The sequence below is a fragment of the Paroedura picta genome, chromosome 7 (genome assembly GCF_049243985.1).
Source record: "Paroedura picta isolate Pp20150507F chromosome 7, Ppicta_v3.0, whole genome shotgun sequence".
Taxonomy (NCBI): Eukaryota; Metazoa; Chordata; class Lepidosauria; order Squamata; family Gekkonidae; genus Paroedura; species Paroedura picta.
In genome coordinates, this window is record NC_135375.1 from 43,028,619 (window position 1) to 43,056,392 (window position 27,774).

General features: G+C 42.0%; 1 protein-coding gene across 6 annotated transcripts in view; it reads right to left on the bottom strand.

Moving 5' to 3' along the window:
• Positions 1–27,774, bottom strand: part of MCTP1 (multiple C2 and transmembrane domain containing 1) — a 253,452-nt gene that overhangs the window by 35,540 nt on the left and 190,138 nt on the right. For all 6 annotated transcript variants that reach the window (XM_077347620.1, XM_077347616.1, XM_077347615.1 and 3 more), the window contains one exon: positions 12,907–12,960. In XM_077347620.1, coding sequence (XP_077203735.1) covers positions 12,907–12,960 — 54 coding nt within the window. The remainder of the gene's footprint in view (positions 1–12,906; positions 12,961–27,774) is intronic.

Sequence of the window (27,774 nt, forward strand, 5' to 3'; positions counted from 1 at the left end):
CTGAAAGGCTTCAGCAAGAACAATCTTTGCAGCCATCCCTTATAGCAGCAGTTACCCAAACACTCAAAGAGATAGGGGAAATCCTACAGGCAGCACACCCAAGAATTAACCCAAAGATTGCTGCCACCGAGCTCTGGTATGCAGCAAAAGAAAGACCAGGCCTGTGTCTTCTGTGTCTGCAGAATGATTACAGCCTGCACCAACCCTGATTCACGGTATATACAGCACATGAACAGGAGGAAACAAAAGGGGGGGTTGGTACGGTGTCCTTTCTTGCCCTGCACTTAACGGGAGTGCCCGAAGTCAGGAGGAGCACCTGCAAACCTCGACTGATTCACGGTATCTACAGCTCGTGATCAGAAGAGGAGGAAGAGGAGCCCTAATTCATGGTATATACAGCACATGAAAGGGCAAACCTCAGCTCTGCCTTAGCGAAGGTCAGATGCATGAGGGCGGGGTTCCCTATCGCACGCTACCGTGGTGGGAGACACCCAGTGGGTCTGAAAGATGCAATGTGGGGTCCCCACAGAGCGACAGTCAAAACCCACAACAAATTCCAAGTGAACACCGTTTTAGCCCACGGCCAACAGGCTTTATAGTACTAAAGGAAAGGAGGGGAACGGAAAACAGCCCACCCAGAATTCACACTTCCAAGAGCACATTCACACACTTATGCCAAGAGTTCAAACGGGCTTTTTCCCTTACGTCCGGGTTACTGGAGAGTGCCGTGCATCCACTTTACTCCCTAGTAAGCCTGGGGCAATTGCCCGCGTGATCCACCATAATCTGTTACCCAAATTGCTTGGACACGTGTCCTAAAACACGTATCTTTGAGCTTGTGGGGAATATTAGCTCAAATGCTGCGAGAGGGGGGTAACTTAGCGTTATCGGATCGTTACCTTTGTATACAAGGGTTATTCCACCTGTAGGAACTCAAGGCAAACACAGATTTAAATGGTAAAATGTTAATATAAGCTTTTATTGAAAGGAAAATAACAAAAGTACACACAAATAGCTAACACACATACAAGCAGTCCTATAGAGAAGGGGGAGGAAGAGTGGAAGGCTTGATAGTTACCTGTCCAAGGAGTGGTGGGTCAGAGGAAGGAGCACAAACCAGCGTGGGAGGTCCCGGGTTGGAAGACACTCAGAGTGGCTGTGTGAAGCCACAGTTTTTATAGGATTTTGGGAAGGGGGCTATGTGACAAGGCTCAGGTAAGCATGTGCTGGAAGTTTCCAGGGTCCCCAGAGATTAGGACAATACCTGGCCAAGTGGGGGGTGATGGCCGTAAATGGATTTGGATAAAGGTAGCTATCAGGTCTAGCTGGCAGGATGTGGGGAGGAGATTTCCCCTGGCAGAGGGGCCAAGTGTGAAAAATGTTGCAAGACAAAGGATTTTCCTAGGAGCCCTTAGGCAAACAGGAGGAAGCCAGTCCACTCCCTTAGAAATACAATGGGGGGGGGGGGTGAGCTGATGCAAGCTTGAGTCCAGAGGCACCTCTGGGTCAGGCAAAGGCTGTCATTCCAAACCTAAGGCAGAGATGGAGTCTGGCCTGGCTTGGCCGACCCTAGCAGTGTTGTCTTGGCTTTAGCTTAAGCCTAGACTATTGTGGGGTGCCATTGGTTATAGAAAACAGTATGCCTGTCAATGAGGTAGGGGCCCTGCCACACTTAACAGTAGCACATAACATCTTTTTGCTATGTGAGAAGAAAGAAGAAAGTTGAAATTAGAAAAATATATCACTATAAATAAAAGAAAGTGTAGCATTTAAAAGAGTCCCAAAGTTGTCATCTTCTTCGTTGTTAAGCAGTGGAAACTGTACTGCATAGTGATATTCTTTTAAAAAACTGTTCAATATACCTTTAAATTTTTGTTACAAAGGTCTGCTTTATTCATGTGCATGAAACCTCGAGAGCCCACAGGGCTAGGTACTGTTCATGCAAAAAGGAATGGTGACTCAGGGAGGCCCAGGCTTGGGTCTTTGATAAAGTGACCAGATTTACGGGGACAGATGGTGGAGCGCGCCGCCACTGCCGCTGCCGTGGTAGCACTTGGGCCCTCCCACCCCGACTGGCCTCAGAAGGGCGGCAGCGGGGTGGCAGGGCGGTGGGGCAGCAGAAGGGCTCTCCCTCCCTCCTCCCTCCCCGACTTACTGCGCTGCCAGAACGAGAAGAGCAAGAGCAAGCTGGTTTCTCGCAGCGGCGGCAGCAGTTGTCGGGCCCTCCCTCCTCCCCCAACTGGCCTCAGAAGGGCATCGGCGGGGAGACGGTGGAGGGAATGGCGGCAGAAGGGCTCTCCCTCCCCCCTCCCCCGACTGGCCTCAGAAGGCCAGCGGCGGGGAGATGGTGGCGGCGACGGCAGCAGCAGGCGAGCTCCCCCACCACAAGAGAAGTCAAAAAAGTGGCAGCGGCGGCAGCGCAAGAGCACAGCGGAGCGGGCCGAGATCAGGAGGCACTCGGGCTCCAGGGCAGGGCTTGCATTGCTCAAGGCATTGCCACTGCCCTCCAGGGCCCCACAGCCGCTGCCAGCTGGCGGGAATGGCAGCGCCACACAAGCCCCGCCCTGGATCCCAGGCCTGCATGGGGGGCTCCTGAGCCCAGCCTGTCTGCTAGGCTGCCTGTGCAGAAGAAAAATAAAAGAAAATAAAAAAAAAAATTTAATGGAGAACATCACGGGACATCTTGAAAACGCTGCGGGATATGGGGAAAATGCCCCCAAAGGCAGAACTATCCCGCCAAAGGCGGGATATCTGGTCACCTTAGTGACAATACAAAAAGATTAAACAAATATTTTTAATAATACAGTGCACTTAAAAAAATAATTAAAAACAAATAGACCTTTAGGTCAGTGGTCCCCAACCTTTTTATCACCGGGGACCATTCAACACCGGGGACCACTCAACGCTTTTTACTGAGGCCCAGTGGGGGAGTAGTTTACTCCTCTACTCTCAACCACTGCCCTAGCGTTCTCTGATCGCTATGGTAATATTTAAACATCCCTTCAAAATAAGATACAGACACGCCACAACAATGAAGTGTGTTGTAAAGGGCTGGGGGGAATGAAGTAAAGGGCCGGGGGGGGGGGAGAAGGCGTCGTTTGGAGCCCACCTCCAATTAGTCAAAGGACCACATGTGGTCCATGGCCCACAGGTTGTGGATCGCTACTTTAGGTCATAGAAGCCATACACTGTGCAGCACACATTACATACACTGCACTAAACTCTTAGTAGCATACTTTACAGAACACATAACAATGCAGTATACAGTCAGTAGCACTGACTGGAACCAATAAATGAATGAAATTGGACCAGAAGCGTTTCAGCCTAAAGGGCTTCTCTTCAATGGTCCCAGTTTAGTATAGCATGCACTCTATATGAAGGAATTTGTATCATTAGTAGCTATGTAAATTATTGTGGGGGCATTCAAAAAAGCAGAGAAATACTCTATGGGAGCATTACATCTGGTTCCTGATCTTTATAGATCTTCATAAATTTACCAGTGCAGCATACATATGCACACAGTGCGTGAATGAACTGGCTAAAAAGATTAGGAATTGACCCAGAACAGAGACTGTAGCTGCTGATGGTTCATTCAAAGAAATACAGAATGGTATCATCAGCACTGATAACACCTGACCTCAAAACTTCAGAATCTCATTCAAAGGACTATCAGTTAATTTTTAAAAATAGTAAGTCAATTTCTGTGGAACCCCCGCCCCCCTGGAAGAATACTGTCTTTGCATTATGGAGAAGGAGATGCAATCATCTCTTTCCATTGAGTGTACAAGATAATTTGTGAATTTAGCACTCAGCACACAAATTTGTCTCGATAGACTCTTGATTTTGGCAGTCTTATGTATCATAAGAATCTGGTCCCCATACAGAATGTCAGGGTACCACATTACCTTATAGATGTCTTGGGGAGGCGACATGCAACTGCTCACGTACAACATAAAGACAAACTGGTTTTGTGTACAAATCGTTCTAAGAGCTAGGAGACTATAAAACATTGCAAAAGATTTTAACAGCATATCAGTCTTCTAACTGATAAACTAAATCTTATCAACTGGATTAGAATAATAGAATCATGGAGTCGGAAGGGGCCATACAGAACAGTAATGATATTTGAAGTTACATTAACATTTATTCCTAAAAAGATTTTAATTGATTGAGTATTCTGTGCCTTTTAATCAGTTCTCACAGAAACTGTACACGCAAAACTACAAGTGGCTAAAATATTTTTTCTGGAGATAAAAAACAATTCACTTGCTGATATAAAATGTTCCAGTTTCTACATTCTAGATATTGCCACCTAAGGATATGTACAAACTCAAAAGGAGAAGGGCAAATACTTAAATATTTAAACCACTACTGGGGGGGGGGTGTTAAAAGTATAAAATTAATCTCGTTACATCTCTGAGCTCAAATACTATACAAATAGCTTATCTATAAAATCAAATTAATCAATCGCCTATGCAAGTTTATTTTCCCCATGTGCTATCTAGAGATAAGCTGGCCTAATAACAGATTTCTACTGACATAACTGGGCATGAAAGGCTGATGTGATTTGGCAAAACATGGCACAACAGCCAACACATTACTTTCCCCTGATACAGTATACTGAAAAATGACAGGAAATCGCCACTGCAGAAAATTGGAGAAATCAGATTCAAAGATTAAGACTATAGCTGACTCTAGGAAAAGTTGTTAAGTAACTCCCAGCACTAAAACACCCCAACAAGCAAATCTAATACCCAGAGTAGTTACACAGATAATCAACATAAGCCACTGTATTACATTATCATGCTGCTACAGGTGTTTGTCTGCCTATCATATCACCTATCCCCAAAACTTTCAAACACATGTTTTCTGATTGCAGTTCTGTAGTGATTGCTATAACAAATGTCTTCATCATAACTTTTAAAAAGAGTTTAAAGGTAATTTGCCAATATCATGGACAATTCTATATTTAAATAGTTGTTTTTCCTGTTTAGGTTGTGACACTGTATAAAAATGTATACAACACAAATAAAAGATTCTGAATTGTAAAGACACAGTAGGAATCAGATGAATAGGAAATAGTGCAGAGTGGAAAAAGTTCAGAAGAGGCCAACCAAGATGCTTAAAGGGTTAGGGCAACTTCCCTGTGAGGAAAAACTAGATAAAGACTTGGGCTTTTCAGATCAGGAAAAGAACCAGCAAAGTAGGGAATTAACATAGGTTGTGGAAGCAGGCAATGGTAAACCACCTCTGGATGTCTCTTGCCTTGAAAACCCCACAGGGTTGCTATGAGTCACCTGTGATGTCCATTGCACTGATGTGAGAACTGATTATACAGTTCTCTAGTCCAGCGATCCCCAACCCCCGGTCCTGGGACCGGTCCCGGTCCGTAGATCAGTCAGTACTGGGCCGCGGCTCCTCCTCATCCTCCTCCCCAGCTACTGTCTTGGGGGCTGTCCTGACACTCTGCCGCTGGCTCACCTTTGCTGCTCTCCAGTGGCCACCATGGCTGGGGCTTCCCCTCGGCGTGGCATTGTGCAGCTGCTGCTTGCAGTGCCCCCCAGCGGGCGGCGGAAAGTCAGGGTGCCAGTGGGAAAGCAAGTGGAGCACAGCCTCAGGCAGCAGCGATGTCCCTTGGCAAAAGACTACCCCCCCCCCGGGCCTCAGGAAAATTGTCAAGCATTGACCGGTCCCTGGTAATAAAGAGGTTGGGGACTAGGTGTCTAGTCCATACTCCTTTTCAGATCTAGAAACACTCAAAGAGGTTTTTTTTAGAGATCAGGTTTAAAAATATCTTACCTAGTGTTCAGAGGATTTTAATCCACTTGGCTATCATCACAAAAATGTAAAGAAAAATTTCATGTATTTGAAAAGTTAAAACAGACTTTTTAAAATCTCTATTTGCATTATTTTTGTATGACTTAACAAATGGTTTTATATGGGTCATGAGTGAAAAAACTACTTGCATAGATGACATTAATGCATTCAATAGACTGCAAATGCTCAGTCCCAGAGAGACTAACAAAAGTACAAATGTGATCTCTTTGTGCTGAACTTCGAATATTTACCCCTAGTTAATTCAGAACCATACAGCTCTGCTTTTGATGTCAATTGCGCTGATGTGAGATCAGGAATGCTTGTTGCATGATGATGGATTAAGACTGCTTTTACAAATGATGCTTTGAATGCCTTTTGGTTACTAACAGTTCTTTTAAAAAGTCAATACAGCTAATTCAGTATTTTAAACAGACTTTTAAAAAATTAACTTTTAAAATTTAAATGAGTCATTTTGAAGATGTGCACGATCAGTTTGGACTACCTATAGCCTTAGTTTGTTACTTCTAAATTAAGAAGCCAAGCTTTGCTCTGCTTAGATAATTATTTTGGTCATAGCTCCAGAATCAGACGCATATGCTCCTACGACCACATTGAAACTTACCCAGCTAAGGCCCCAAAGCTGTGGGAAATATAGTTTCTTTATGGATCCTATAATCTGGAATTATGTGCTAATCTCATAACAACTACAACAACATTCTTGTTACTACCACCAGAAATAAAGGTAGGCAGTGAAAGCTCATGCACACTTCTAGACCCTAGCTTGCATCTGGCGATGTACAAGCAGAAATATACAGACTCAGTGAAGTTCTGCTTATGTAAGACCTTACACAACACCCAACACTATTATAGCACCCAGAAATCATCTGCACAGCGAGAAATAGAAGTGGCAATAAAAGAGAGTTTGACTTGGCACAAGCAGCTGCCACCATTTTTTACTTGAGTTTCCACTTGCACAAGAGCTCTAGAACAAGTAGAAATTGTGTACTAAATATAATCGCTTGTCATGTTTCATAGCATGCTGATGAGCTTTTAAGTACCTTGTAGAGATTTCTAGCGTTTTTTGTTGTTTTTGTTGATAAGATCTCAGTGACATTTGGAACTCAAGAGTTTTCTCAGGTTTAAAAATTAGACAGTTCTGGTCCCAACCACAATCAAGTTCTAATTATGGAATTTTAGGGAACACCTTACTGAATTAAGCTGTGAAACTTTGCCCACCTCTAAATTCCAACGGCAGCAAATCTGATGCTTCTTTGAAATTCACATGCAGAATTAGGGATGGGCATGAACTACATTTTCGTGGTTCAGTTCATGGCTGCACCAGTTTGCAAACTGAACCAATCTGTATCAGTCTGTGAGACTTCTGCTCCCTGCAAAAAGCTAAGAGCCATGTCGCCACCCACTTTCTGCTCCCTGCTGGTTTTGGCATGTAAGCCCAACAGCTGAACATTGGGGAGCAGAAAGCAGGAGAGCCATTCAACCCCTTCTTTTCTGCTCCCCACTGCTCAGTTGTTTTTTGTGACGAGCAGAAAGCAGGGGTTTAAATGGCTCAGAGCCTTTTAAATCAACTGCTTTCTGCTCTTCACAAACTGCATCAAAATTCATGGAAGTTCATGGCAAATGATGAACTGGCCAATTTTTTTGATGAAACTATTTCATGCCCATCTCTATTTAGAACTGAACACTTCCCCCATTTGTACCTAGTTTGAAAGTAAAGCTTCCTGCGTGTGCCACCCTGCAAATGGGTAAGATCAAACACTGCCTACAGTCAAGCATTCTGCTCTCTCCTGGTGGGATAGCCTGCCTGATAAGATCAGGAAGGCTTCAAAAATCTTATTATTCGGGAGAATGCATAAAGTAGAACTATTCCAGCGAGCATTTGTATAAAGCGAATAAAGTTGTAGTTAAAGTATCTGGAATTTAAGATCATTTTCATTTTGTACTAGTAGTAATGCCCGTTGCATGCTGTAATGCAACAGGAACTAGCTCATGGTTTGGTGTGGGTTTTGTGCCTCACTTGGAAGCTGGCAACCCAAGAGAATGTCTCTTTGTGCACCATAGTCCTGACCCAAGGCTGGTTCGAGCACACCTAGGAAGTGTGGAATTCTGGACCATGAACCTATACCTATCTGGCAATCTTACCTTCTCTCTGTAATGTTTTTTTTTTTACCTGAAATAAGCTGGGGGCACTATGTGGCTGATTAAGTGGCTGCAGAGGCATTGTACCATTTTGAAGCACCACTTTCAAACCTTGTATTCACTGGGCTTAGCTAGTATATTCTGTTGCTTGGCTGGTGATATCTACTTTTCTGAAGCCTGAGGCCTACTGCTGGCAACTGCAGTTCCTGTGGCTGTCCGCAAAGCCAAATCATTGCCTAATAAAACTGGAAACTAGTTTCTTACAAAGTCTCACTGTCTGCTTTCCTGTAAACCCTTTGTATGGAAACTCCCAAGCTAACTCCACTTGAAATTCTGGGCCACTTATACCTTTTATTTCATAGAATCTTCATGGCAAATACTAATTTTTATTTATCAGGCCAGGGTTAAACAAAGTCACTTCAGCCCCATGTCTCTCCAGCAAGTTGCTTGTTCACCATTCACAGTTACAGGGTCTAAATATTACTTATTTAGATCTTCCTGCTCTTTTCAGACGTACAGGACCCTGCTGGTCCGTCTGTTTCTTTGCATCAAAAAAACAAACTGTTGCTGGTAAGGGCTGACCAGAGCCAACAGCCCAGGTGGGACTGCACCACTCAACCCCAGCCTCAGCCCTCAACCCTCTATTATTGTCTCTACTATCCAGTCCGTCTGTCTGTCTGCACCAAAAAATACAAATTGTTGCTCGTAAGTGATGCCTCTACCATTGTTTCTACTATCATTGCTCATCTCCAGATTATTTTATTTTATTTATTATATTTATATTATAAAGACCTGCAGGCAAAAAATGCTGCTTTAGAGGATAGATACTGAGGGATCGTACTGTTTTGAGGCCTCACCTCCAAACCTGAAGGAATATTTCCATCCCGGGGGTAGCCAACCTCCAGCTGGGGTCTGGAGATCTCCTGGAGTTACAGCTCATCCCCAGAATATAAAGATCAGCTCTCCAGGCAGAAACGGCTGCTTTGGAAGGTGGACAGGGTCATTGTGCAAAACATTTGAGGCCTCCCAAACAATTTTTTGTGAAGATGAAACACTTGAGGCCTACTGCACAGGGTTGTTGTGCAGATGAAACAGGAGGCAAAAGAACCCTCACAACAGCATCCAGTTTCATTTGCACAACAGCCTTGTGCAGTAGGCCTCAAATGTTCAGATAGTGGTAGAGAGGAGACATGCATGGCTTGGCTGTGTCTTCCGTCCAGCAGTGAGGCTGCGCACAGTGGTATTTTAAGTGAGAAGGGGCTTTTCTATGGCCTCCCTGTCAACCAACCATTAGGAAGAAGCTGAAAGATTTTCCCCCTCAAAAGGAAAGCACACACATGCCCATAGACTTCCCCACGTTGCTCTTGGAAACATGTCTCTCACCTCAGTCAAGGGAGGCTCCCTTCACAGCTGGTCTGAAGAGAAGGGATGTGTGTGGAATCCTGAGCAAGAGCAGCAATTGGTCCTGAGGGAGTTGAGATTCTACCAATAGGAGGCTTCGGAACCTCTCAGCATTTTGACAGGCTGAATGGTCATGATGTTATGTATATAGATATTATGCTCTGGCTTTTATTAACATTGCTCTCTAATTTTGTAATCAAGCTTTATTCCTCTATTTGTTGTATTTAATATAATGTCTCACTGCAATGTTCTCAAATTCTGTAATGGTGCTTTATCATTTGTATTGGTACATTTTCTTATTTAGTTGATTCTGTTTATGCTACTGTTCTTACTACAGTGTTTTAGTTGTAATCTGCCATGAGCCTTAGCATAAAAGGCAGCTGTAAATGAAATAAACAAATCAAAAGTTTTTACATTTTATAAAAACAATACTTTTTGCTTCACTAATCTGAAAAGTAAAAATAAATTTAATTGAAATGAAATATAGAAAAGTAACAAGGTGATGTTTTAAAAGTTTTAAGGACTGTGTGAAGAGGCATTAGAATCAGGAAAGAATAAAATCTCATCAGCATTTGCCTTCCTTGGGGCTCAGAATTTCCCTCCCAGGATTAAGAGTTAGGTTCACAATAGGGTCATCAAATCTGAAAGAAACACTATTCTGTTGGCACAATATAGTGCAAAATAAATGACAGAAAGACAATAGTTTTCTTTTACAAATTGAGTTTTAGAAGCTAGGGGATTGGGCCCAGTAAGGGAGAATTTTATATATGGAGCTGAACTAAGAATTTAAATTTTTTGGTTGTAGTCTCTCATAGCAGTAAATCTGACTATAAATTCCATTATATTTACTAAAAACAAATGTTCATGTCATACACTGAGAGAGTTTTATGTAGCAAATGACTTTTTATCATCCAAAGAGCAAGTCTGAACAACGTAACATGATTAATATTAAAGCAATATCTGAGGGAGCAAGAATTTAATTGGAGCTATACTTCACCAGCCTTAACAAAGACTCCTCATAGATACAAGTAGAAGACATCATCATTATAATAAAAAGATATTACAGAACAATTAATCATTCTACTTATGATCCTGCAGTTTATTTGGGACTGCCCAGAAAAACAAGAACATTCTACCCATCTAGAAAACTACTTCAGCAAATGCCCACACAGGCTTTGTAGATATAGTCAATGAGTTATCCATTCATTTTGAGCAAGTGACTAATATCTACACCAGTTCTAAGGAAAGACACTTTTCATAATCACCCAACAATCTGCTAAGTGAAAACATATGGTGCAGCTTAGGCAAAGCCTGCCAGAGGTCTTTATTGAATGGAAAACAGGTGCTTTAGTTGTCTGCCATGTAATACCCCATTTACCCCCAAGTCCAAAGGTTATTGGACTAATAGTTGCCTTGTGGTAATCGGGGAAAACTAAGTTACATGGCATGGTCAAACATCTGGGACATATTTTATATGCCTGTAACATATGCTTCAGGTTCAATTAAAGTGAGGCTTTGGCACATTTATTAATCTTTTGACTTTTATTCTATAAAGGGACCCACTGACCTCACTTTGCTATTTCACCAAATGAGAAAACAGAAAAGTAATGAGAGCTAGAGGTCAGCATCAATCAGCATTGCAGAATTTACATTTGTTTCCCCTCAAAATTGCATTACACACACACTTAAAATGAGGAACTTAATCATCCACGTAAGTATACTCTAAAAGGCAAAGAAGCACAGAATACATTAATATTTTCTGAATGTAAAGGTACTTTTCTAAAATGCAGTGTCCAGTGTATGAAGGCCTATGTGCATGGCCGAAGAATCCTGTACAGATTATGCTACTAAATGATATATACATAACATAGCTTAGTATGCTTTGCTTCCCAGGTATTTTACACACACAGTAAAAAAGATATTTAGTAATATCAGAATTGGGGAAAGTAGTAACTAGCTAGGATTTATTTAAACTATGGTAAATTAAAAGCATTGAACGTATATTCTGAAGGGATAACAGCTATTAAATTTTTCTGGAAGTGTGTGCACACACTCACAAACTAAACATGCTTGTATTATAAACTGTAATTATAAAGCAATACAAAGATGAAAAAATATTAATAAAGGGTTAACAGCCCTCTGTTTATCAGAAGAAATATGTTTCTGAGGCAAGTACACTGAATGAATACACAAGCTCTTTGTACCTACAGAATTGACCTTCACGCAAATTACATATTCTATTCCCATATATGTACATATAACTTAATACTAAAACAGAATATACACAGCTTCGCAAAGAGTATTTAGTAGTTATACTATTTCATGATCATGACTTTAGCAAAGTGATTTAACTATGTACAAAAATGTAAAGTTATGTGTCTTGTGAATGTAAGATAATAAGGAAATATTCAGACTTTCATCTTTCTAAATGCAGATCTTAATTGTTGAGAGAATTAACTAATGGTAAGGAATATTTGACATTTTAAATGTTTGCTGCCAACTTACAGAATCATATAGTGGTCTAGAATTGTACATCTCTACTAGCAACAAAGGTCAAGGGCATAAATTAAGCTACATTTTTTTCTCTTGCTTTCAAAAAAGTCAATGCTTTATTACAACAGAATTACAAGAACATTTGTGAAGGTCAACGTTTTCTGTATTTAATATGAAGAGCTTTAAAAGAATCTGAATACTTCACTCTTTCATTCCTCACATTTAAAATTTTTCTTTTAAAAAACGATTTCCAAACTCTGCTTGTATTTCACACAAACCATTCCACCAACTAGTGCCATTGCTTCACTCTTACAAGGTCATTCCAATTTCTCTCTGTGTCTCTTTCTGCCCCTCTAGGGACAACCATGCAGTCCTATTGCTTGCTTCAATAATATATAAACTAGCTGTTATTTACTGTGGTGGGAATCCTCAACCCAAACAGCAACCTAGAAACTGAACATCATTCTGAAAAGCTGAAAGAGTGACCATAGTACCTTGATGCTGGGCCACACAATACCAATTTCAAATCCATCCGTAAGAGACCTATGAGAATTGTGATTATTTAAATACCATACGGAGTATAACGCACATACATTCTTCTGCCAAGTAATTCACAGAAAATTACAGATGGCAATAGACAACCTTCAAGCAGTATGAAATTTCTATTTTTACAGCATTTCTCCCTCTAAGTACAGCCCTATTTGTAATACTCAAGACAGGACAAATTTTTGTCCTTCAAAAACAGTTGTCACTGCAGTTATCTTCACAACAGCTATCAAGTTCCAGACAAGCTGAATTATTTTTGTTCCTGGCAGGGGAAAAAAAATTGACCCAGCTCTGGACAAAAAAAAAAAAGAAGTGGATTTATAGTCCTCTCTCCCTTCCTACAACATACACTGGCATTGTTAGGATGATAAACAGCTCTGTCCAATTTTCTGGACTAAAAACACTTCAGCTCCTTTTTAACTGTCTGCAAGAACAGTGTCATGTCTAAATTCTCCCATCCCCAGGTACCCAAGTGCTAGGAAAGATAATTACCTTGTCATCTCTGTCATCTTCTTCTTCCTCGTCCTCTAACATGTCCTCCACTACCTGCAGACAAAACAGTAGTAGTTGTCATGATTAGTCCACAAGCAAAAGTTCTGCTTTGTCAAATCATTAATTCTTTTCTAGTTGAAAAGTTTATTAAACAATTGTAATAAAACACAAAAACAACAACCAGAAGCATATTTAGCACATGGATTCACAGTTTTTTTTAAATTATTTATATTATTTATAGTTTGCCTATCTCTATGGCAGTTATTGTGGATTGCACCGAGTAAGTTAATATAATCAACTATACAGGACACTGAATAAACAGAGCAATAGGATTTGGATTGCAGAAATCTGGAACCAACCAGAAAACTGAAATTAAATCTGAAACAAAGTATACATATATTAAAATATTGTTAAGCAATGCAAAAATTTCATAGTAGGATCCTATTTGCCATAATAGGCAATATACAGTGGTATAGACCAGTATAGAGCATTTAAGGAATAATCTTAAGAACCACCTCCCTTGATATATAAGTGATTAAGAGTAGCCTGATGGTGAAATAAAATGAGCTATAAGCATAAACCCAAATTCCTGAAAGAATGAAAATGACTTGACTCAGTGCCTGAAATGCAAAGAATAAGCAACAGGAGAACAACATTGGGGGAGGGGGGGCATTTCACTGCTGAGTTACAACTTCTGAAAAGGCCCTTTGCTTCATTACGACCTACATCTGAGAATGAAGCATACCCAAAAGGGTCTCTGATGCAGATATGAATGGCCAAGCAGGTTTCATAAGGGAAAACCAGTTTTTAAGGTAGTCTGATCTCTATTCATTTAGGACTTTGATCTGTGCTGGGAAACATATTTCCAAGAAAGTACAGTTTTCTTTGATCACAGCCTTATACCAGCATTTGTTTTAGCTGAAGTATATAAGTAGTCTTCAGCAGCATCCCCATTAAATGCATATTCCAGGGAAATATTCTTCATGTGATAGTCTCCTGATAAGATGGCTGGCTTCACTCCCCCCCCCCAAAAAAAAAAAAACATTTGCCAGATATTTGGAAGCAGTGAGGATCTGGCTCAAGCAGAATCACCTAAAAATCAGCCCTTGCAAGTTGGAGGTCCTATGGCTGGGCCAGAAAGGGTCAGATCAGGGTCTCCCCTGCCTGGACAGGTGTAACTAGAGACCTCGCCCTCTGCCAGGAACCTGGGGACAAACTTTGACACCTCCGTATAAATGGAGGCACAAGTCACTACAGTAGCCCAGTTGGTATTCTTCCACCTCCACCAAGTGAGGCTACTAGCACCATATCTAGCCCCAGAACACCTTGTCACAGTGAATCATGCGACAGTCACCTCCAGAGTAGATTTCTGCAACTCATTCTACATGGGCCTTCCCTTGGCCTTGACCTGGAAGTTACAACTGGTGCAGAATGTGGCTGATAGGGTCCCACATTCAGCCAGTGCTGAAACAGCTGCATTGGTTACCAGTGGTGGTCTGGATCAAGTTTAAGATTTTCATTTTAACCTTTAAGACCATCCGTGATCTAGGCCTGACATATCTGAGGGACTGTCCATCTCCCTATGCTCCCTGCACTCTGCAAGTACTAATAAACTTGTGATCCCTGGCCCGCGTGAAGTGTGCCTAGCCTCAACCAGGGCTAGGACCTTCTTGGTCCTGGCCCACACCTGGTGGAATGAGTTCTTAGATAAGATGACGGCCCTGCCGGAGCTATCACAGCTCCATAGGGCCTGCAAGACAGAGGTCTTTCCAGGCATTTGGTCGAGGCTAGAGCTGGAAGATCTATGCCCCCTTCCCCCCGGATGTCTGTTGTTATCTAGACACCATTACATCTTAACCATTCATCTGTGGCACAGGTTAGGGTGGGTGAGGTTAACTGAGTGTGGATTAATTGGAGGAGGGGAATTACTGATTAGTTATATACTTGCTGCCATTTTGTACTTTGTACTACTGTTAGGATTTATTGTATTTTATGGTGTTTTGTTGCAATTTTGTTGGTTTTAACTTGTAAACTGCTATGAGCCGGCCTGGCCAAGAATGGTGGGAAATAAATCTAAACATCAAATAGAGATGGATGGATGGATGGATGGATGGATGGATGGATGGATGGATGGATGGATGGATGGATGGATGGATGGATGGATGGATGGATGGATGGATGGATGGATGGATGGATGGATGGATGGATGGATGGATGGATGGATGGATGGATGGATGGATGGATGGATGGATGGATGGATAGATAGATAGATAGATAGATAGATAGATAGATAGATAGATAGATAGATAGATAGATAGATAGATAGATAGATAGATAGATAGATAGACGGACAGACGGACGGCATATAAAAATCAACATACAACACCTTCATGATGCCATATGTGGACCTCTCACTTAAAGCTTCTAAGAGAGAGCCAGTTTGGTGTAGTGGTTAGGAGTGCGGACTTCTAATCTGGCGAGCTGGGTTCGATTCTGCACTCCCCCACACACAACCAGCTGGGTGACCTTGGGCTCGCCACAGCACTGATAAAAACTGTTCTGACCGAGCAGTGATATCAGGGCTCTCTCAGCCTCACCCACCCCACAGGGTGTCTGTTGTGGGGAGAGGAATGGGAAGGCGACTGTAAGCCGCTTTGAGCCTCCTTCGGGTAGGGAAAAGCGGCATATAAGAACCAACTCTTCTTCTTCTTCTTCTTCTTCTTCTAACTAGATTAGTCAGTATCTAATGATGGAAAAGTTGGTCACTCAGCCTATCTGGTTTCTGAAAAAATACCAGCCAGGCAAGAAGTGCCTCAGTTAGAGGTTATAAGGTGTGGATGCATAGAAAAGTGGGTGACTAATTTAAAAGAATTTTCACAGTCAGAAATAAATTTTATTTATGAATAATCTTAACTCCTGTTCTGGCAGCAATTGAGCACGTAATATCAGACTAGAATTTCTAAAAGCATTTGTGGAGAAGACATATACTACAATGTTTCAATAGGATTTTTAAGCAGAAAGATAATACTCTGAAACAGTCTTGTTTGGGGCTCAAAATGTGTCATTAATTTATATTAAAGCTTAACTAATATTTAATAAGTTCATGTTTTTAAATAATTTTGCTAAACTAGTGCTTTAAAAAAACTCCTGTGCTTTAAAAAAAGAAACTTTTTGACAGACTGTCAAATTGTGTTTTCCTACATTAGAATAATTAATCAAACAAATAGGTGTTTTTTTCCTTTTAGCAGTCCCTACCCACTAAACAGCAATTCATATGTTCAATATAAGATTGCATAAATCTAATGTAGCTTCCATTACAGCTAGCTCTGCAACAGATCATGAGCATTCTCCTTTACTGTGGGCTCTTAAAAGTTCATAATGACCTAGATTCTAGTTTAAGAAACCATACAGTTAAACACAAACTGTACCAACACTAAATCTGGTAGTTTAGGGGTAGTGCCTAAAAAAGGCAAAGCTTCGGGAAATAAGTGATCTCACAGCAGGGAATTAATGCCATTTCCTCCAGGAGATCAACTGTCTGGAGATCAACTGTAATTCAAGGAAAACTCCTGATCCCACCAGGAGATTGGAAACCATAACCTACAGAAGTTGGGAAAACAAGTTTCTGGATCGAGCTTTTTTGTTCAATATATTTAAAGTATATTGGGTAAATGTAATGCACTTGAATAGGAAGACAAACAGAAAATTTAGTCTTAAGTATTTTAATTTAAAATGTGTGTTGTTTTTTCTTTACAGATGAGCTGTTTTGTTTTATGTTTGATGAACACTGTTATCTGCTCTTAGCTTCAAGGACGGGACAGCATAAATTTAAAATAAACAGAAAATAAATATATATGTCAAAATGTAAACATTAGGAAATGTTTTACTGAAGGTTTATGGAGAGAAATGCATCAATTTGCATTAGCACACTCCCTTTAAATTTAGCTGTCTGTAACCTTGCTTGAAATCAAGCGGTATTAATCAAACAAAGGAAAGGCACTGGGGAAATCAGAAAGCTCTAATACATGCAGTTAAAAGTGACATGACCTTCTGTAATGACACTTGTCACAAATGTATATGCCACATATCAGTGGAAGTACTGGAAGAAGTAATAATTCTGTTACTTGATTTTTTCACTCAGTTATCAAAACAAAAAACTAAATAACTTAGGATGCATCCAAACAGAAGCCAATAAATTACAGTTTATTGCACACACTCTAGTTTTGGGCTGTATCAAACGGAGTATCATGTCCAGATTATGGAAGGTGATGGTGCTGCTTAACTCTGCTTTGGTTCAGCTTCATTTGGAGTACTGTATTCCTTTTTTTGGCATCACAGTTGAAGAAGGATGTCAACAAACTGGAGTGTGTCCAGAGGAGGGCAACAAAGATGGTGGGGGGTTTGTAGACCAAGACGTATGAGGAGAGGTTGGGGGAGCTTGGTCTATTTAGCCTGGAGAGGAGATGACTGAGAGGGGATCCGATAACCATCTTCAAGTATTTAAAAGGCTGTCGTATAGAGCAGGGGTAGTCAACCTGTGGTCCTCCAGAAGTTCATGTACTACAATTCCCATGAGTCCCTGCCAGCATTTGCTGGCAGGGGCTCATGGGAATTGTAGTTCATGAACATCTGGAGGACCACAGGTTGACTACCCCTGGTATAGAGGATGGAGCAGTGTTGTTTTCTCTTTCCCCGGAGGGACAGACCAGAACCAATGGGATGAAATTAATTCAAAAGAAATTCCATCTAAACATCCAGAAGGAGTTCCTGACAGTTAAAGTGGTTTCTTAGTGGAACAGGCTTCCACTAAGACAGAGAGGGTGATTCTGTGAAGGTTCAAGGGGATGGCAGGTTACAGTGGATGAGCGATAGGGTTATGAGTGTCCTGCATAGTACAGGGGGTTGTACTAGATGACCCAGGAGGTTCCTTCCAACTCTGTTGATCTATGATTATATGACAGAGTATCTACAAGAGGCACAGTTTACAGACTATAATTTGAAAATCAGTTTGCTGCTTGTCTCCTTTGCTGTCTTGAAACAGAAGCTGTTCTAAACTCCTATGCATTATCAGGCTTCTGATAATTAGCAGGCTTACTACTAGGCATGCCAGTCCCCAGGTGGGATTTGGGGATCCCCTGGAATTTACTCATATCCAGGTGACAGAGATCAGTTCACCTGGAGAAAAAAGGCTGCTTTGGATAGTGTACTCCATAGCATTATACTCCACTGAGGCCCCTCCCTGTCCCAAATCCTGCCCATTCGCAGCTCTACCCTGAAAGTTTCCAGATATTTCCCAATCCAGAGCTGGAAACTCACATTGTTAGTTGTATAATTATGCACAACTATTAGTCATCCACAATAAATGGGAGGCAAAGAGCAAGCCTAGAAAAAGTCATGCTTCCCCTTCACTTTCCCTTTCTATTTCCCTGAATTCCTTAACTTTTAAACTCTGAAGCAAAATACACCTTTTATAGCTTTCCTCCCCCCCCCCCCCATTGTTTTGCTGGCATTTAAATTCCCCCTTTAGAAAGGCTGTACTTTCTGAAGACCTCTCCTGCTTTCCAATTCATCAGCGGGAGTGGGAGGAGCTAGAAAGAAGGATGGATTAGCTGAATGTAGTTGGAATAACAAAGTTTCCTTAGCTCTTCTGCTCTCTAATACAGGAGGCTAAGATGGGCAATGCACTTGAACCAGCTGAGATTTTTGTATTCAGAGATCAGTTCCTCTGCTGTGCTATAACCACCACCTGCTCTAAGTACTGCTGAATTTGGCACCAACACTCTGCAAGAGTGAAGGAACAGCTCCTACACTGGGTAACAGTCTATGTGAGACTGTTAGGAATGTCCCAGCACTTCTACCATGTCACAAAATGTGCAAAACCGAATTGTACAGGAGGGCATTCTTGAATAAAGAGCAATGCTGCGGTGTTAGGGTTGACTTTTATTAGGGATAAAGTCTTGCCTCTGCTAATTGTCTTGTTGTCTTAAACAGTTTTGTTTGCATGTATAGCTCTGGTTTCTCTCCTTCCCCCATTCTACAATCCCAGCCCAAATGCTTTATTTTGTCATTAGGAATATTTGCTATTAGATCTTAACTGTTATATTTTGTAATCCACTCACAAATTACCTGATATTATCATATTTTGTAATCTACTTACCAGTTGACTGAAATTATTTTATCATACTTGTAACCCTCCTTGGGTTTCAATGAGAAATGCAGACTATATATGAAATCAATAACAACTACAAAGGGTTGTTAGTTCAAACCAGAGTCAATAAACCAGGAACAAAGCATGATTAGAATACCAGACTGGCATCAACCCAACAAACCTTAGCCTATATACAGGCATAGCATTGAGCTAGAGTTTAAATCAATTTTCAATCCACATCTTATAAAATGTGATTTGTTCTACCTGAAGATTATCAATGTAGTGCAGCTAATTAATAATAGCAGAGTTTACTTTAATGACAGCTTTAAGAAAAATAAAAAACACTGGGATAAACAACTGTTACAATATATTTTTAAATACAATTTCAGCATGGCACATAGGGACTAAAAGTAACATAGACACAGTCTTTTTATCATTCTTAATACTAAGAATCATAATTGAACTTAGACACTTGAATGCATGAAGTGCTGGAAAAGCCATTCCAAACATACCTGTTTTTAGGAAGTGCGTGTAATTTAATACTCTTAAAGGAGCATGTCTTAAGATAGATTTCAAATACACAAGCATTCCATCAAAAGTGAAAGTACTTGCATGTATTTTGCAAGTACTTGTTTCTATTTTGGCCCAATGCAATATGAAGTGGTAGTCTGACATCATTCTTTCTCAAACAATAGGGTTCCAAGTCAATGTTCCAGCTCTAGGGATATGGAGGAATGTGAATAGAATCTGGATTTGATTTAAATTTCTTCCCTTTTATCTCTGTGCAATCTAACCACAATATGGGCTTATGTGTCAGCTGATTTATAGTGCTTGTATGTAATTATAATATACAATTATTGAATGTGCACAGATTGAATAGGATATATAAAAACCACTTAGACTATTTTAGGTCAGTTGAAAGTACTTTAGGTCAAGCTGAAGATTCCCCACAGTCAATAAGCCTAATATCCATGTCTATGTGGTCATTTTCATAACACGGCATCTGCATCTCTTACACAGAACTGTGGAGGAAGAACCTTTAACGTGGTGTAATTGAAAAAAAATAGCCATCTTTTTCATAATGGCAGTAATTCAGCATCCTGTATAACTAGCTCAAGTTTGCTGTACAGAAAGCACGCAGGCTATGGGCTGCTCAAGTAGAACATTGTGGTTGTCTGGATCAAAGTCTATCTACTATTTGCTTTCCTGTACATAGAGCTGTGCACAGCCCTGTTTCTATACTCACAGATTCTCTTGTTTATAAACAACTGACACCAATAATTATAGCATATTTACAATACTGTTTGGAAAATCTGTGGCACTGTGAATCAGTTTAAGGAACTATTAAAGCATTTGACCTTGGACTAGTTCATCTACATTAAGTCATCAAGGTAACTGAACCATTAGATACTATAATTAATATGAAGAGCTTGCTTGCCAGTAAGATTGAATATATTGTACCACGCAAGGTAGAGGACAGAGAATTATAGGTGCTTCAATTGCTGAAAGACAGACAACTTGATCTTTTGAGGCTATTTAAAAATGGAGGAATACTCATTATTAAAGATAGATGTTGAATAGAAAACACAGATTTCATTTGCCTTTCATTACGTATCTGTTCTGCATGATTCAACAGACTAAAAAAATTGAACTCTAGTAGTATAAAAGGGACCACAGTAAACACATTCCTATTCCAATATTATTTGCAATTATACACCTTGCATTATCAGCTTAATGTGAACATTATGCTAATACAGTTCATACAGAGTATAATTATACTTATGTATTTCTTTATATATGTATTTTAAATGAGTTCCAGTGTCTTATCTCACATATACACAAATAACTGTGGTGTCCATTATGTTTTTTATTTGAACTATGTCTCCATATAAAGGTCTAATGAATTTGCCTTTTAGAAATATCACTAAACCTATGCAGTATGTCTCATTTTGAATTTAATTGATGTATATACCCAATTCATACTTAATATTATTTGTAAAGGAAATGTACACAGGCTTGCAGATTTACAATCCACACATGTTTATTCAGAAATAAATCTCCACTGTATACCATGGAGTTGACAGTGCTGATACAGTTCTGCAGGGCCTGCAAAACCGAGCTCTTCTATCAAGCATTTGGTTGAGGGCAATGAAACTAATAACAGCCGTTGGGCCATCCAGAACCCTCCACCTGATTTGATAAATCTGAAGGGTTGCGGTAAAAATCTTAAATCAAATATCAAATGTTTAATACTATTGATGTTACTGTTGTTTGATGGATGCAGTTACCAAATCCATGTTGTATATGTCTTATTTGTTTTACATCCCCTGTGAACTACCCTGAGCCACAAGGGAGGACAGTATAAAAATATCATAAAATAAATGGATGGATGGATGGATGGATGGATGGATGGATGGATGGATGGATGGATACTGTGGGGCTTGCTCTGAGAAAAGCATTTCTAAGATCACAACCTCTCTTTGGTTTCCTGGAACAGCTTTTAAAACAATATCATTTTGAAATTTCAGAGTTCCCACAGATAGGACAGCCTATGCATTCAATAAACCAACAAGCAAATAAATAAATTTAATATATCAGCAATTAAACTGTCTCAGTGGTGTGATTACAGTACAAGCTGGAGGATGGACAAACCTATTTCACCTACCCACCCCTTACTTCCGGAAGAGAATTAAACAGTGCTATTTGCAACGTTTAGTAGGACAATCTATACCCCTCTGCCAGGTTTGATTCCCTGCTCCTCTACAGGAGAAACTTATTAAATTTACAGATGATACTAAACTGGAAGGGGTAGCAAACACAACTGAAGACAGCAACAGAATACAGGATAATCTTGATAGGCTCGAAAAGTGGGGCAAACTGAATAAAATGAAGTTCAATAGGGACAAATGTAAAGTTCTGCATTTAGGAAGGAAAAACCAAAAACACCAATATAAGATGGGGGAGACTTGTCTTGGCAGTAGCATGTGCGAAAAGGATCTAGGAGTCTTAGTAGACCATACATTGAACATGAGTCAGCAGTGTGACTCAGTGGCTAAAAAGGCAAATGGGATTTTGGGATGTATCAAATGGAGTATCGTGTCCAGATCACAGGAGGTGATGGTACCGCTTTGCTCTGCTCTGGTTCAGTTTTGGGCAGTTGAAGTGGGATGTTGACAAACTGGAATGTGTCCAGAGAAGGGCAACAAAGATGCTGAGGGGTTTGGAGACCAAGACGTATGAAGAAAGGTTGAGGGAGCTTGGTTTGTTTAGCCTAGAGAGGAGATGACTGAGAGGGGATCTGATAACCATCTTCAAGTATTTTAAAGGGTGCCATATGGAAGATGGAGCAGAATTGTTCTCTCTTGCCCCAGAAGGACAGACCAGAATAAATGGGATGAAATTAATTCAAAAGAAATTCCATCTAAACATCCGGAAGAAGTTCCTGACAGCTAGAATGGTTTCTCAGTGGAACAGGCTTCCTCAGGACGTGGTGCGTTTTCCATCTTCGGAAATTTTTAAACAGAGGCTGTGGATAGCCATCTGACAGAGAGGCTGATTCTGTGGAGGCAAAGGGGTGGCAGGTTACAGTAGATGAGCGATTGGGATATGAGTGTCCTGCATAGTGCAGAGGATTGGACTAGACCCATGAGGTCCTTCCAACTCTATTATTCTATGATTCTATGTTACACATATCCAGCTGGGTGACCTTGGGTTCATCACAGCCTGATAGAGCTGTTCTGAGCGAGCAGTGATATCAGGGCTCTCTCAACCTCACCCACCTCACAGGGTGTCTGTTGTGGGGAGAGGAAAGGGAAGGCGGTTGTAAGCCGCTTTGAGACTCCTTCTGGTAGATAAAACCAGCACATAAGAACCAACTCTTCCTCTCAGCCAACACAATCTAGCCCCAAGTCTGCCATAAACACAGAGGTGAAACTAAAAATGTATGTGCGTCCAGAAGATAAAATGATGAAGTGTTATCCATTTTAGTACTGTATTATACCCAGTTTCAAAAGCCATGTTGGTCTGCAGTAGAACAGTTAGGTTCAAGTCCAGTAGTACCTTGAAGACCAATAAGATTTAGAGCAGCCTTTCTCAACCTTTTACCATTGAGAAACCCCTGAAATATTCTTTAGATTTTGAGAAACCCCATAAGTGGGGTTGGGAAGCATAGCTTTGTACATGACCTTCCAGTGCCCCTCCCCTTCCCACCCCTTCCAGGCCCATCATTGGCCATTTTGGGAGGGGTGGGTAGGTCAACATGACCATATATGGTCATATAAACCAATAAATGTTCAACAATATTTAAACATATATCAAAATTAATTAACTCCTACCCATCCAGGAAACCGTTCCAGAGCTGTCAAGAAACCCAGGGTTTTACAAAACCCTGGTTGAGAAAGCCTGGTTTAGAGAATATAAGCTATTGAGAATCAAAGCTCCCTTTTCTACATGACTCAAATCTTGCTTCCTGATACCCAGATACGGAATATATTCCTTGTAATTGCTTTCAGAACTCTCCATGTTTCTGCCTGACATTATCGCTGCCTTCTTCAAAGTTCATGGATGATGAAGAAGAGGAGATTTTATACCCCATTTTTCACTGTGTAAAGGAGACTTAAAGCGGATTACAATTGCCTTGCCTTCCTTCCACCACAACAGACACTTTGTGAGGTAGGTGGTACTGAGAGAGCTCTGACAGGACTGCTCTGTGAGAACAGCCCTAACAGAACTGTGACAACCTCATGGTCACCCGGAGGAGTGGGGAACGAAACCCAGCTCTACAAATTAGAAGCTGCTGCTTTTAACCATTGCACCAAGCTGGATGGTTCAAGACACTACCAATAATGTACAGTTTTATATTGAGAATGCAGCACAGCAGTCACGTCTGCATACTTCCCTGCATAAATTCCTTCATATGTTAACGGTCCTGGGTGGGTGAAGGCAGTGAATCACATGAACCCTTTTCATAACTCATATGAATGAAAATCATATGATTGCCCAGAGTCGGTGTCTTTGCTGGGGAAGGGGGGGGGTCCACAGTCCTATGAGGCAGCGAGAGAATGTACATGCACAAATTATTCCCAATCTAGAACTTGCCTTTCTTGTTCACTAACACTGGGTTATATGTGAATGATGAGTCGAGAATACAATTAAAAAACTATGTGGCCTCAAGGCATCTTGTTAGTCAAACAAGAATTATTTAGTGGACATATGTTGGAAGGAAAGACCTACAATTCCCATGAGTCAATGTGATATGCACTTGTGCTAATTGATGCAGATCTGGCCAGTGTGTCTGTTTTTGCTATTAACTACTACCAAGTCAGGTAGGAAGAAGGAACACAGAGAGTTACTTTACAAATGCATTTCACTAACAGTGCTCATGTTTTGTACATTTAAAGAATGCTGCAAACAGGAATGCAGTGTGGCAATGCAGTAATGTGAGTATGCATACAGTCATCCTTAAAAAAAAAACATTTGATCTGTGAAAACCATTCAGATACAAGCAAACATTTTGTAACAGTATTTAACTCTTGCTGATCACAACTAGCAAGCAAACTGTAAGCCAAACCAGTGGGTGATAATGCACCCCCAGTTTATGTATAATTTGGTAGGTATCTTTGATGTTTGGTCCCAAAATTTTAGCTTTAACTACCCAAGGCACACTTAGATTAGAAATAAATGTAGCTGATACTTTAACAGGGAGACAATTGCAGCGTGTAGTTTTCTCTGAGGCTGACCTTTAGAAATCTTGACTGAATCAAGACAGCTGGAGAATAAGCCTGTAAAAATAAGCAGTAACCATCCAGGAATCACCCACCATCTCAAAGGCTCCTGTGACCTTGAGAATCATGCATCAGCAGAATAATTTGAGGTGACCCGTATTTATATGTCTATACTTTCTCTGTTTTGTATAAAGTAGAAATTCTTGTTGGTCCCCTATTTGTGAGCTCCATGAGTATTTGGAATTTTCATACATATATTCACTTAGGATTGTTACTCAGGAGATCTATAAAGAGAAAGCATGATTCAAGTGTATAGGCGTGTTATGGGGCAGCGTGGCTGTGGATGGGAATTACGCTCCGCCTTCCCTGCGTCCATGGGATGCTGGTTGTTGAGAGTCTGGGCCGGCTGCCATGGGGCGTGGTGGGAAGGGGCAGGTATGGGACTCGGCTGGTCACTTTCGACCATGCTGCAGTCATGGCGGGAGCGCCGTGAGGGGGCTCGGTGGCAATACCGGGCAGTGGAACTTTTCCTGCTCCACTGCCTGTCAACGGGCCACTCACGGTGCCTAATGACCAGCAACCTGGTCAATTGCTTTGACTTATTTAGGGGGGCGTCGTAGTACCTAGAGGGTGCTTGATACTCCCGCACACCCTGCCAGTGCCAAAAAGACTTTGCCCAGCTGCAGAGCACCTTTTTCGCTGCTCTCCCTGTGATGCCTCAGCACATGGAGACATCCTTGACCTGATGTGGGTGGAGGCCAGGGTGCCCACATGGATGTTGCAGTGGCAAGAAGATGGGTATGGTGGCAACGGGCGGCTGTGTGGTCCCGGGCCACTGGCTTGGCTATTCTGTGCTGCCCTGCCGCCATGGCCCTATCGGCCCCATGTTCCGTCCGTCACCCTCACAGGGTCCCTACCTTCCCACCCTTGCAGGGGATGCCCTGACGGATGCTGAGACTGCAGGACCATCCACGGCTCCTACGTGATTCCTGCCAACGTTGGAGGCGCCTCCCTGAAGCTGGACTTTGAGGGGGGGTTGTGGGTCCCTGTTCCGGTGTCCCCATGTTTTGCTCCCACTTCTGCCATCCCCTTGCTTGTTCCCCAGTTGCTCTGTGTTCCATATTTATACCGTTGTTTACTATTTACTAATGTTTTATATAAAGTTTGTGTATTTTCTTACTCTAGTCGCCTTCCTTGTCTTCTGTGGTTTGTGGTGGATGGGTGGGGCAGGACCTGCACTGTTCCTGGGGTTGGGGCTGTGGCCTTTCCCATGTCCCAGCTTCCCTGTGCATCCCGAGCCCATGGGAAGCTTGTGTGCAGCAATCTCGACCCCTGCGGCCATCATGCCCTCTGTGGCAGCCTGCTGTAGGTGCCGCCATCCAGCCAGCCCCCCTGGTTCCCCTTCCCTGTGCAGTGTCCCCCGCCTAGTCTGGAGATGCACCCTCTGCGTCCTGGCCCCCCTTGCCATCTTTCTGTCCCTGTTCCCTTTGGGTTGGTCCAGTGGCTGCAGTTGCCCAGCACGCTGAACTGCGCTTCACGGTACGCTTTTGGTGGTGGCGGCTGGACATGGCGTTCCGGTGGCCACCTCCCGCGTTGTGCAGCCTTGGCTCCTACGGCCCTCCCTGATTATGCACGCTGCCTCTCTGGCAAGGCGTCTGGTTGCGCCCTAGTCAGGCAGCAGGCTTCACTTTCTTTTGTGTTTCCCTGACGTGGTTTTTTGGCGGCCTTCATTGAATTTGCGCTCAGCCGCTGCCAGCGGCATGCATTATCGGGGATTTCCTCCGGCGCAATTCCACCTTGAAAGTGGACCTTCCCCAACATGCATAATGGGTCTACAAGTCTCTTTTAATTACTTCTTTCCACCACTGGGACCGTTTACGCACTGGAGGTTTCATGCCATGCTGCAAGCTGGAGTTTTAGCTGGATTGCATACTGCCACCAGCGCTTCCTCTCCCCCCCTGTGCCGTGGTGATCCCACCAGAAGAAGAAGAGTTGGTTCTTATATGCCGCTTTTCTCTACCTGAAGGAGGCTCAAAACGGCTTACAGTCGCCGTACCTTTCCTCTCCCCACAACAGACACCCTGTGGGGTGGGTGAGGCTAAGAGAGCCATGATATCACTGCTCAGTCAGAAAAGTTTCATCAGTGCCATGGCAAGCCCAAGGTCACCCAGCTGGCTGCATGTGGGGGAATGCAGAATCAAACCCGGCATGCCAGACTAGAAGTCTGCATTCCTAACCACTACATCAAACTGGTTTAGTAATTTTCTACTAAGTTACTCTCTCCTTATATCTGTACCCATGATTTTTGTTCCATTGTCTGACAAATTGTGCATGCACACAAAAGCTCACACCTTGAATAAATCTTTGTTGGTCTTAAAGATGTCATTGAACTCAAATTTTAAAGAAAAAGCATAAATGCTCATGTCTTTTATTGCTACAAGGAAAAATTAAAACAGAATTGCAAAATGTATATAGCTTTTTTGCAGCTTGACTTCTGATGCATTAGTACAATATTTCTGAAACTGATACCTAAAAATGCCTGGTGGTTTGTAAGGGTTTGCAGAGAATCCATGAGTTGTGTCAAACCATCTCACTGGAAAAGTTATAAGAGCACCTACTGTCCTTTAGCACAGTGGTCCCCAACCACCGGGCCGCGGCCCAATGTCGGGCCGCGAAGGCCTCGGCACCAGGCCGCAGCTCCCTCTCCCGCCCCCCCTGCAGTGAGGCCGCAAGCAAATTGGCTGCCAAAGAGGCTGATTAGCTTGCGGCCTGGTAAGCTTCTTTCTGAGGGGGGGACAGAGAAGCACAGCTGCCAGTGCAAACGCGCATGCACAGGTATGCACATGTGTTTGCACCGGTGGTGCCGCAAATGTGTATGTGCGGCACTTTTGCGCATGTGCGCTTGCGCTCCTGGTGGGGCTGCAAATGGGCATGTGTGGCAGTTTCGCACATGCGCGAATGCGTGGCACTTTCACACGTGTGCGTTGTGGCCCCATC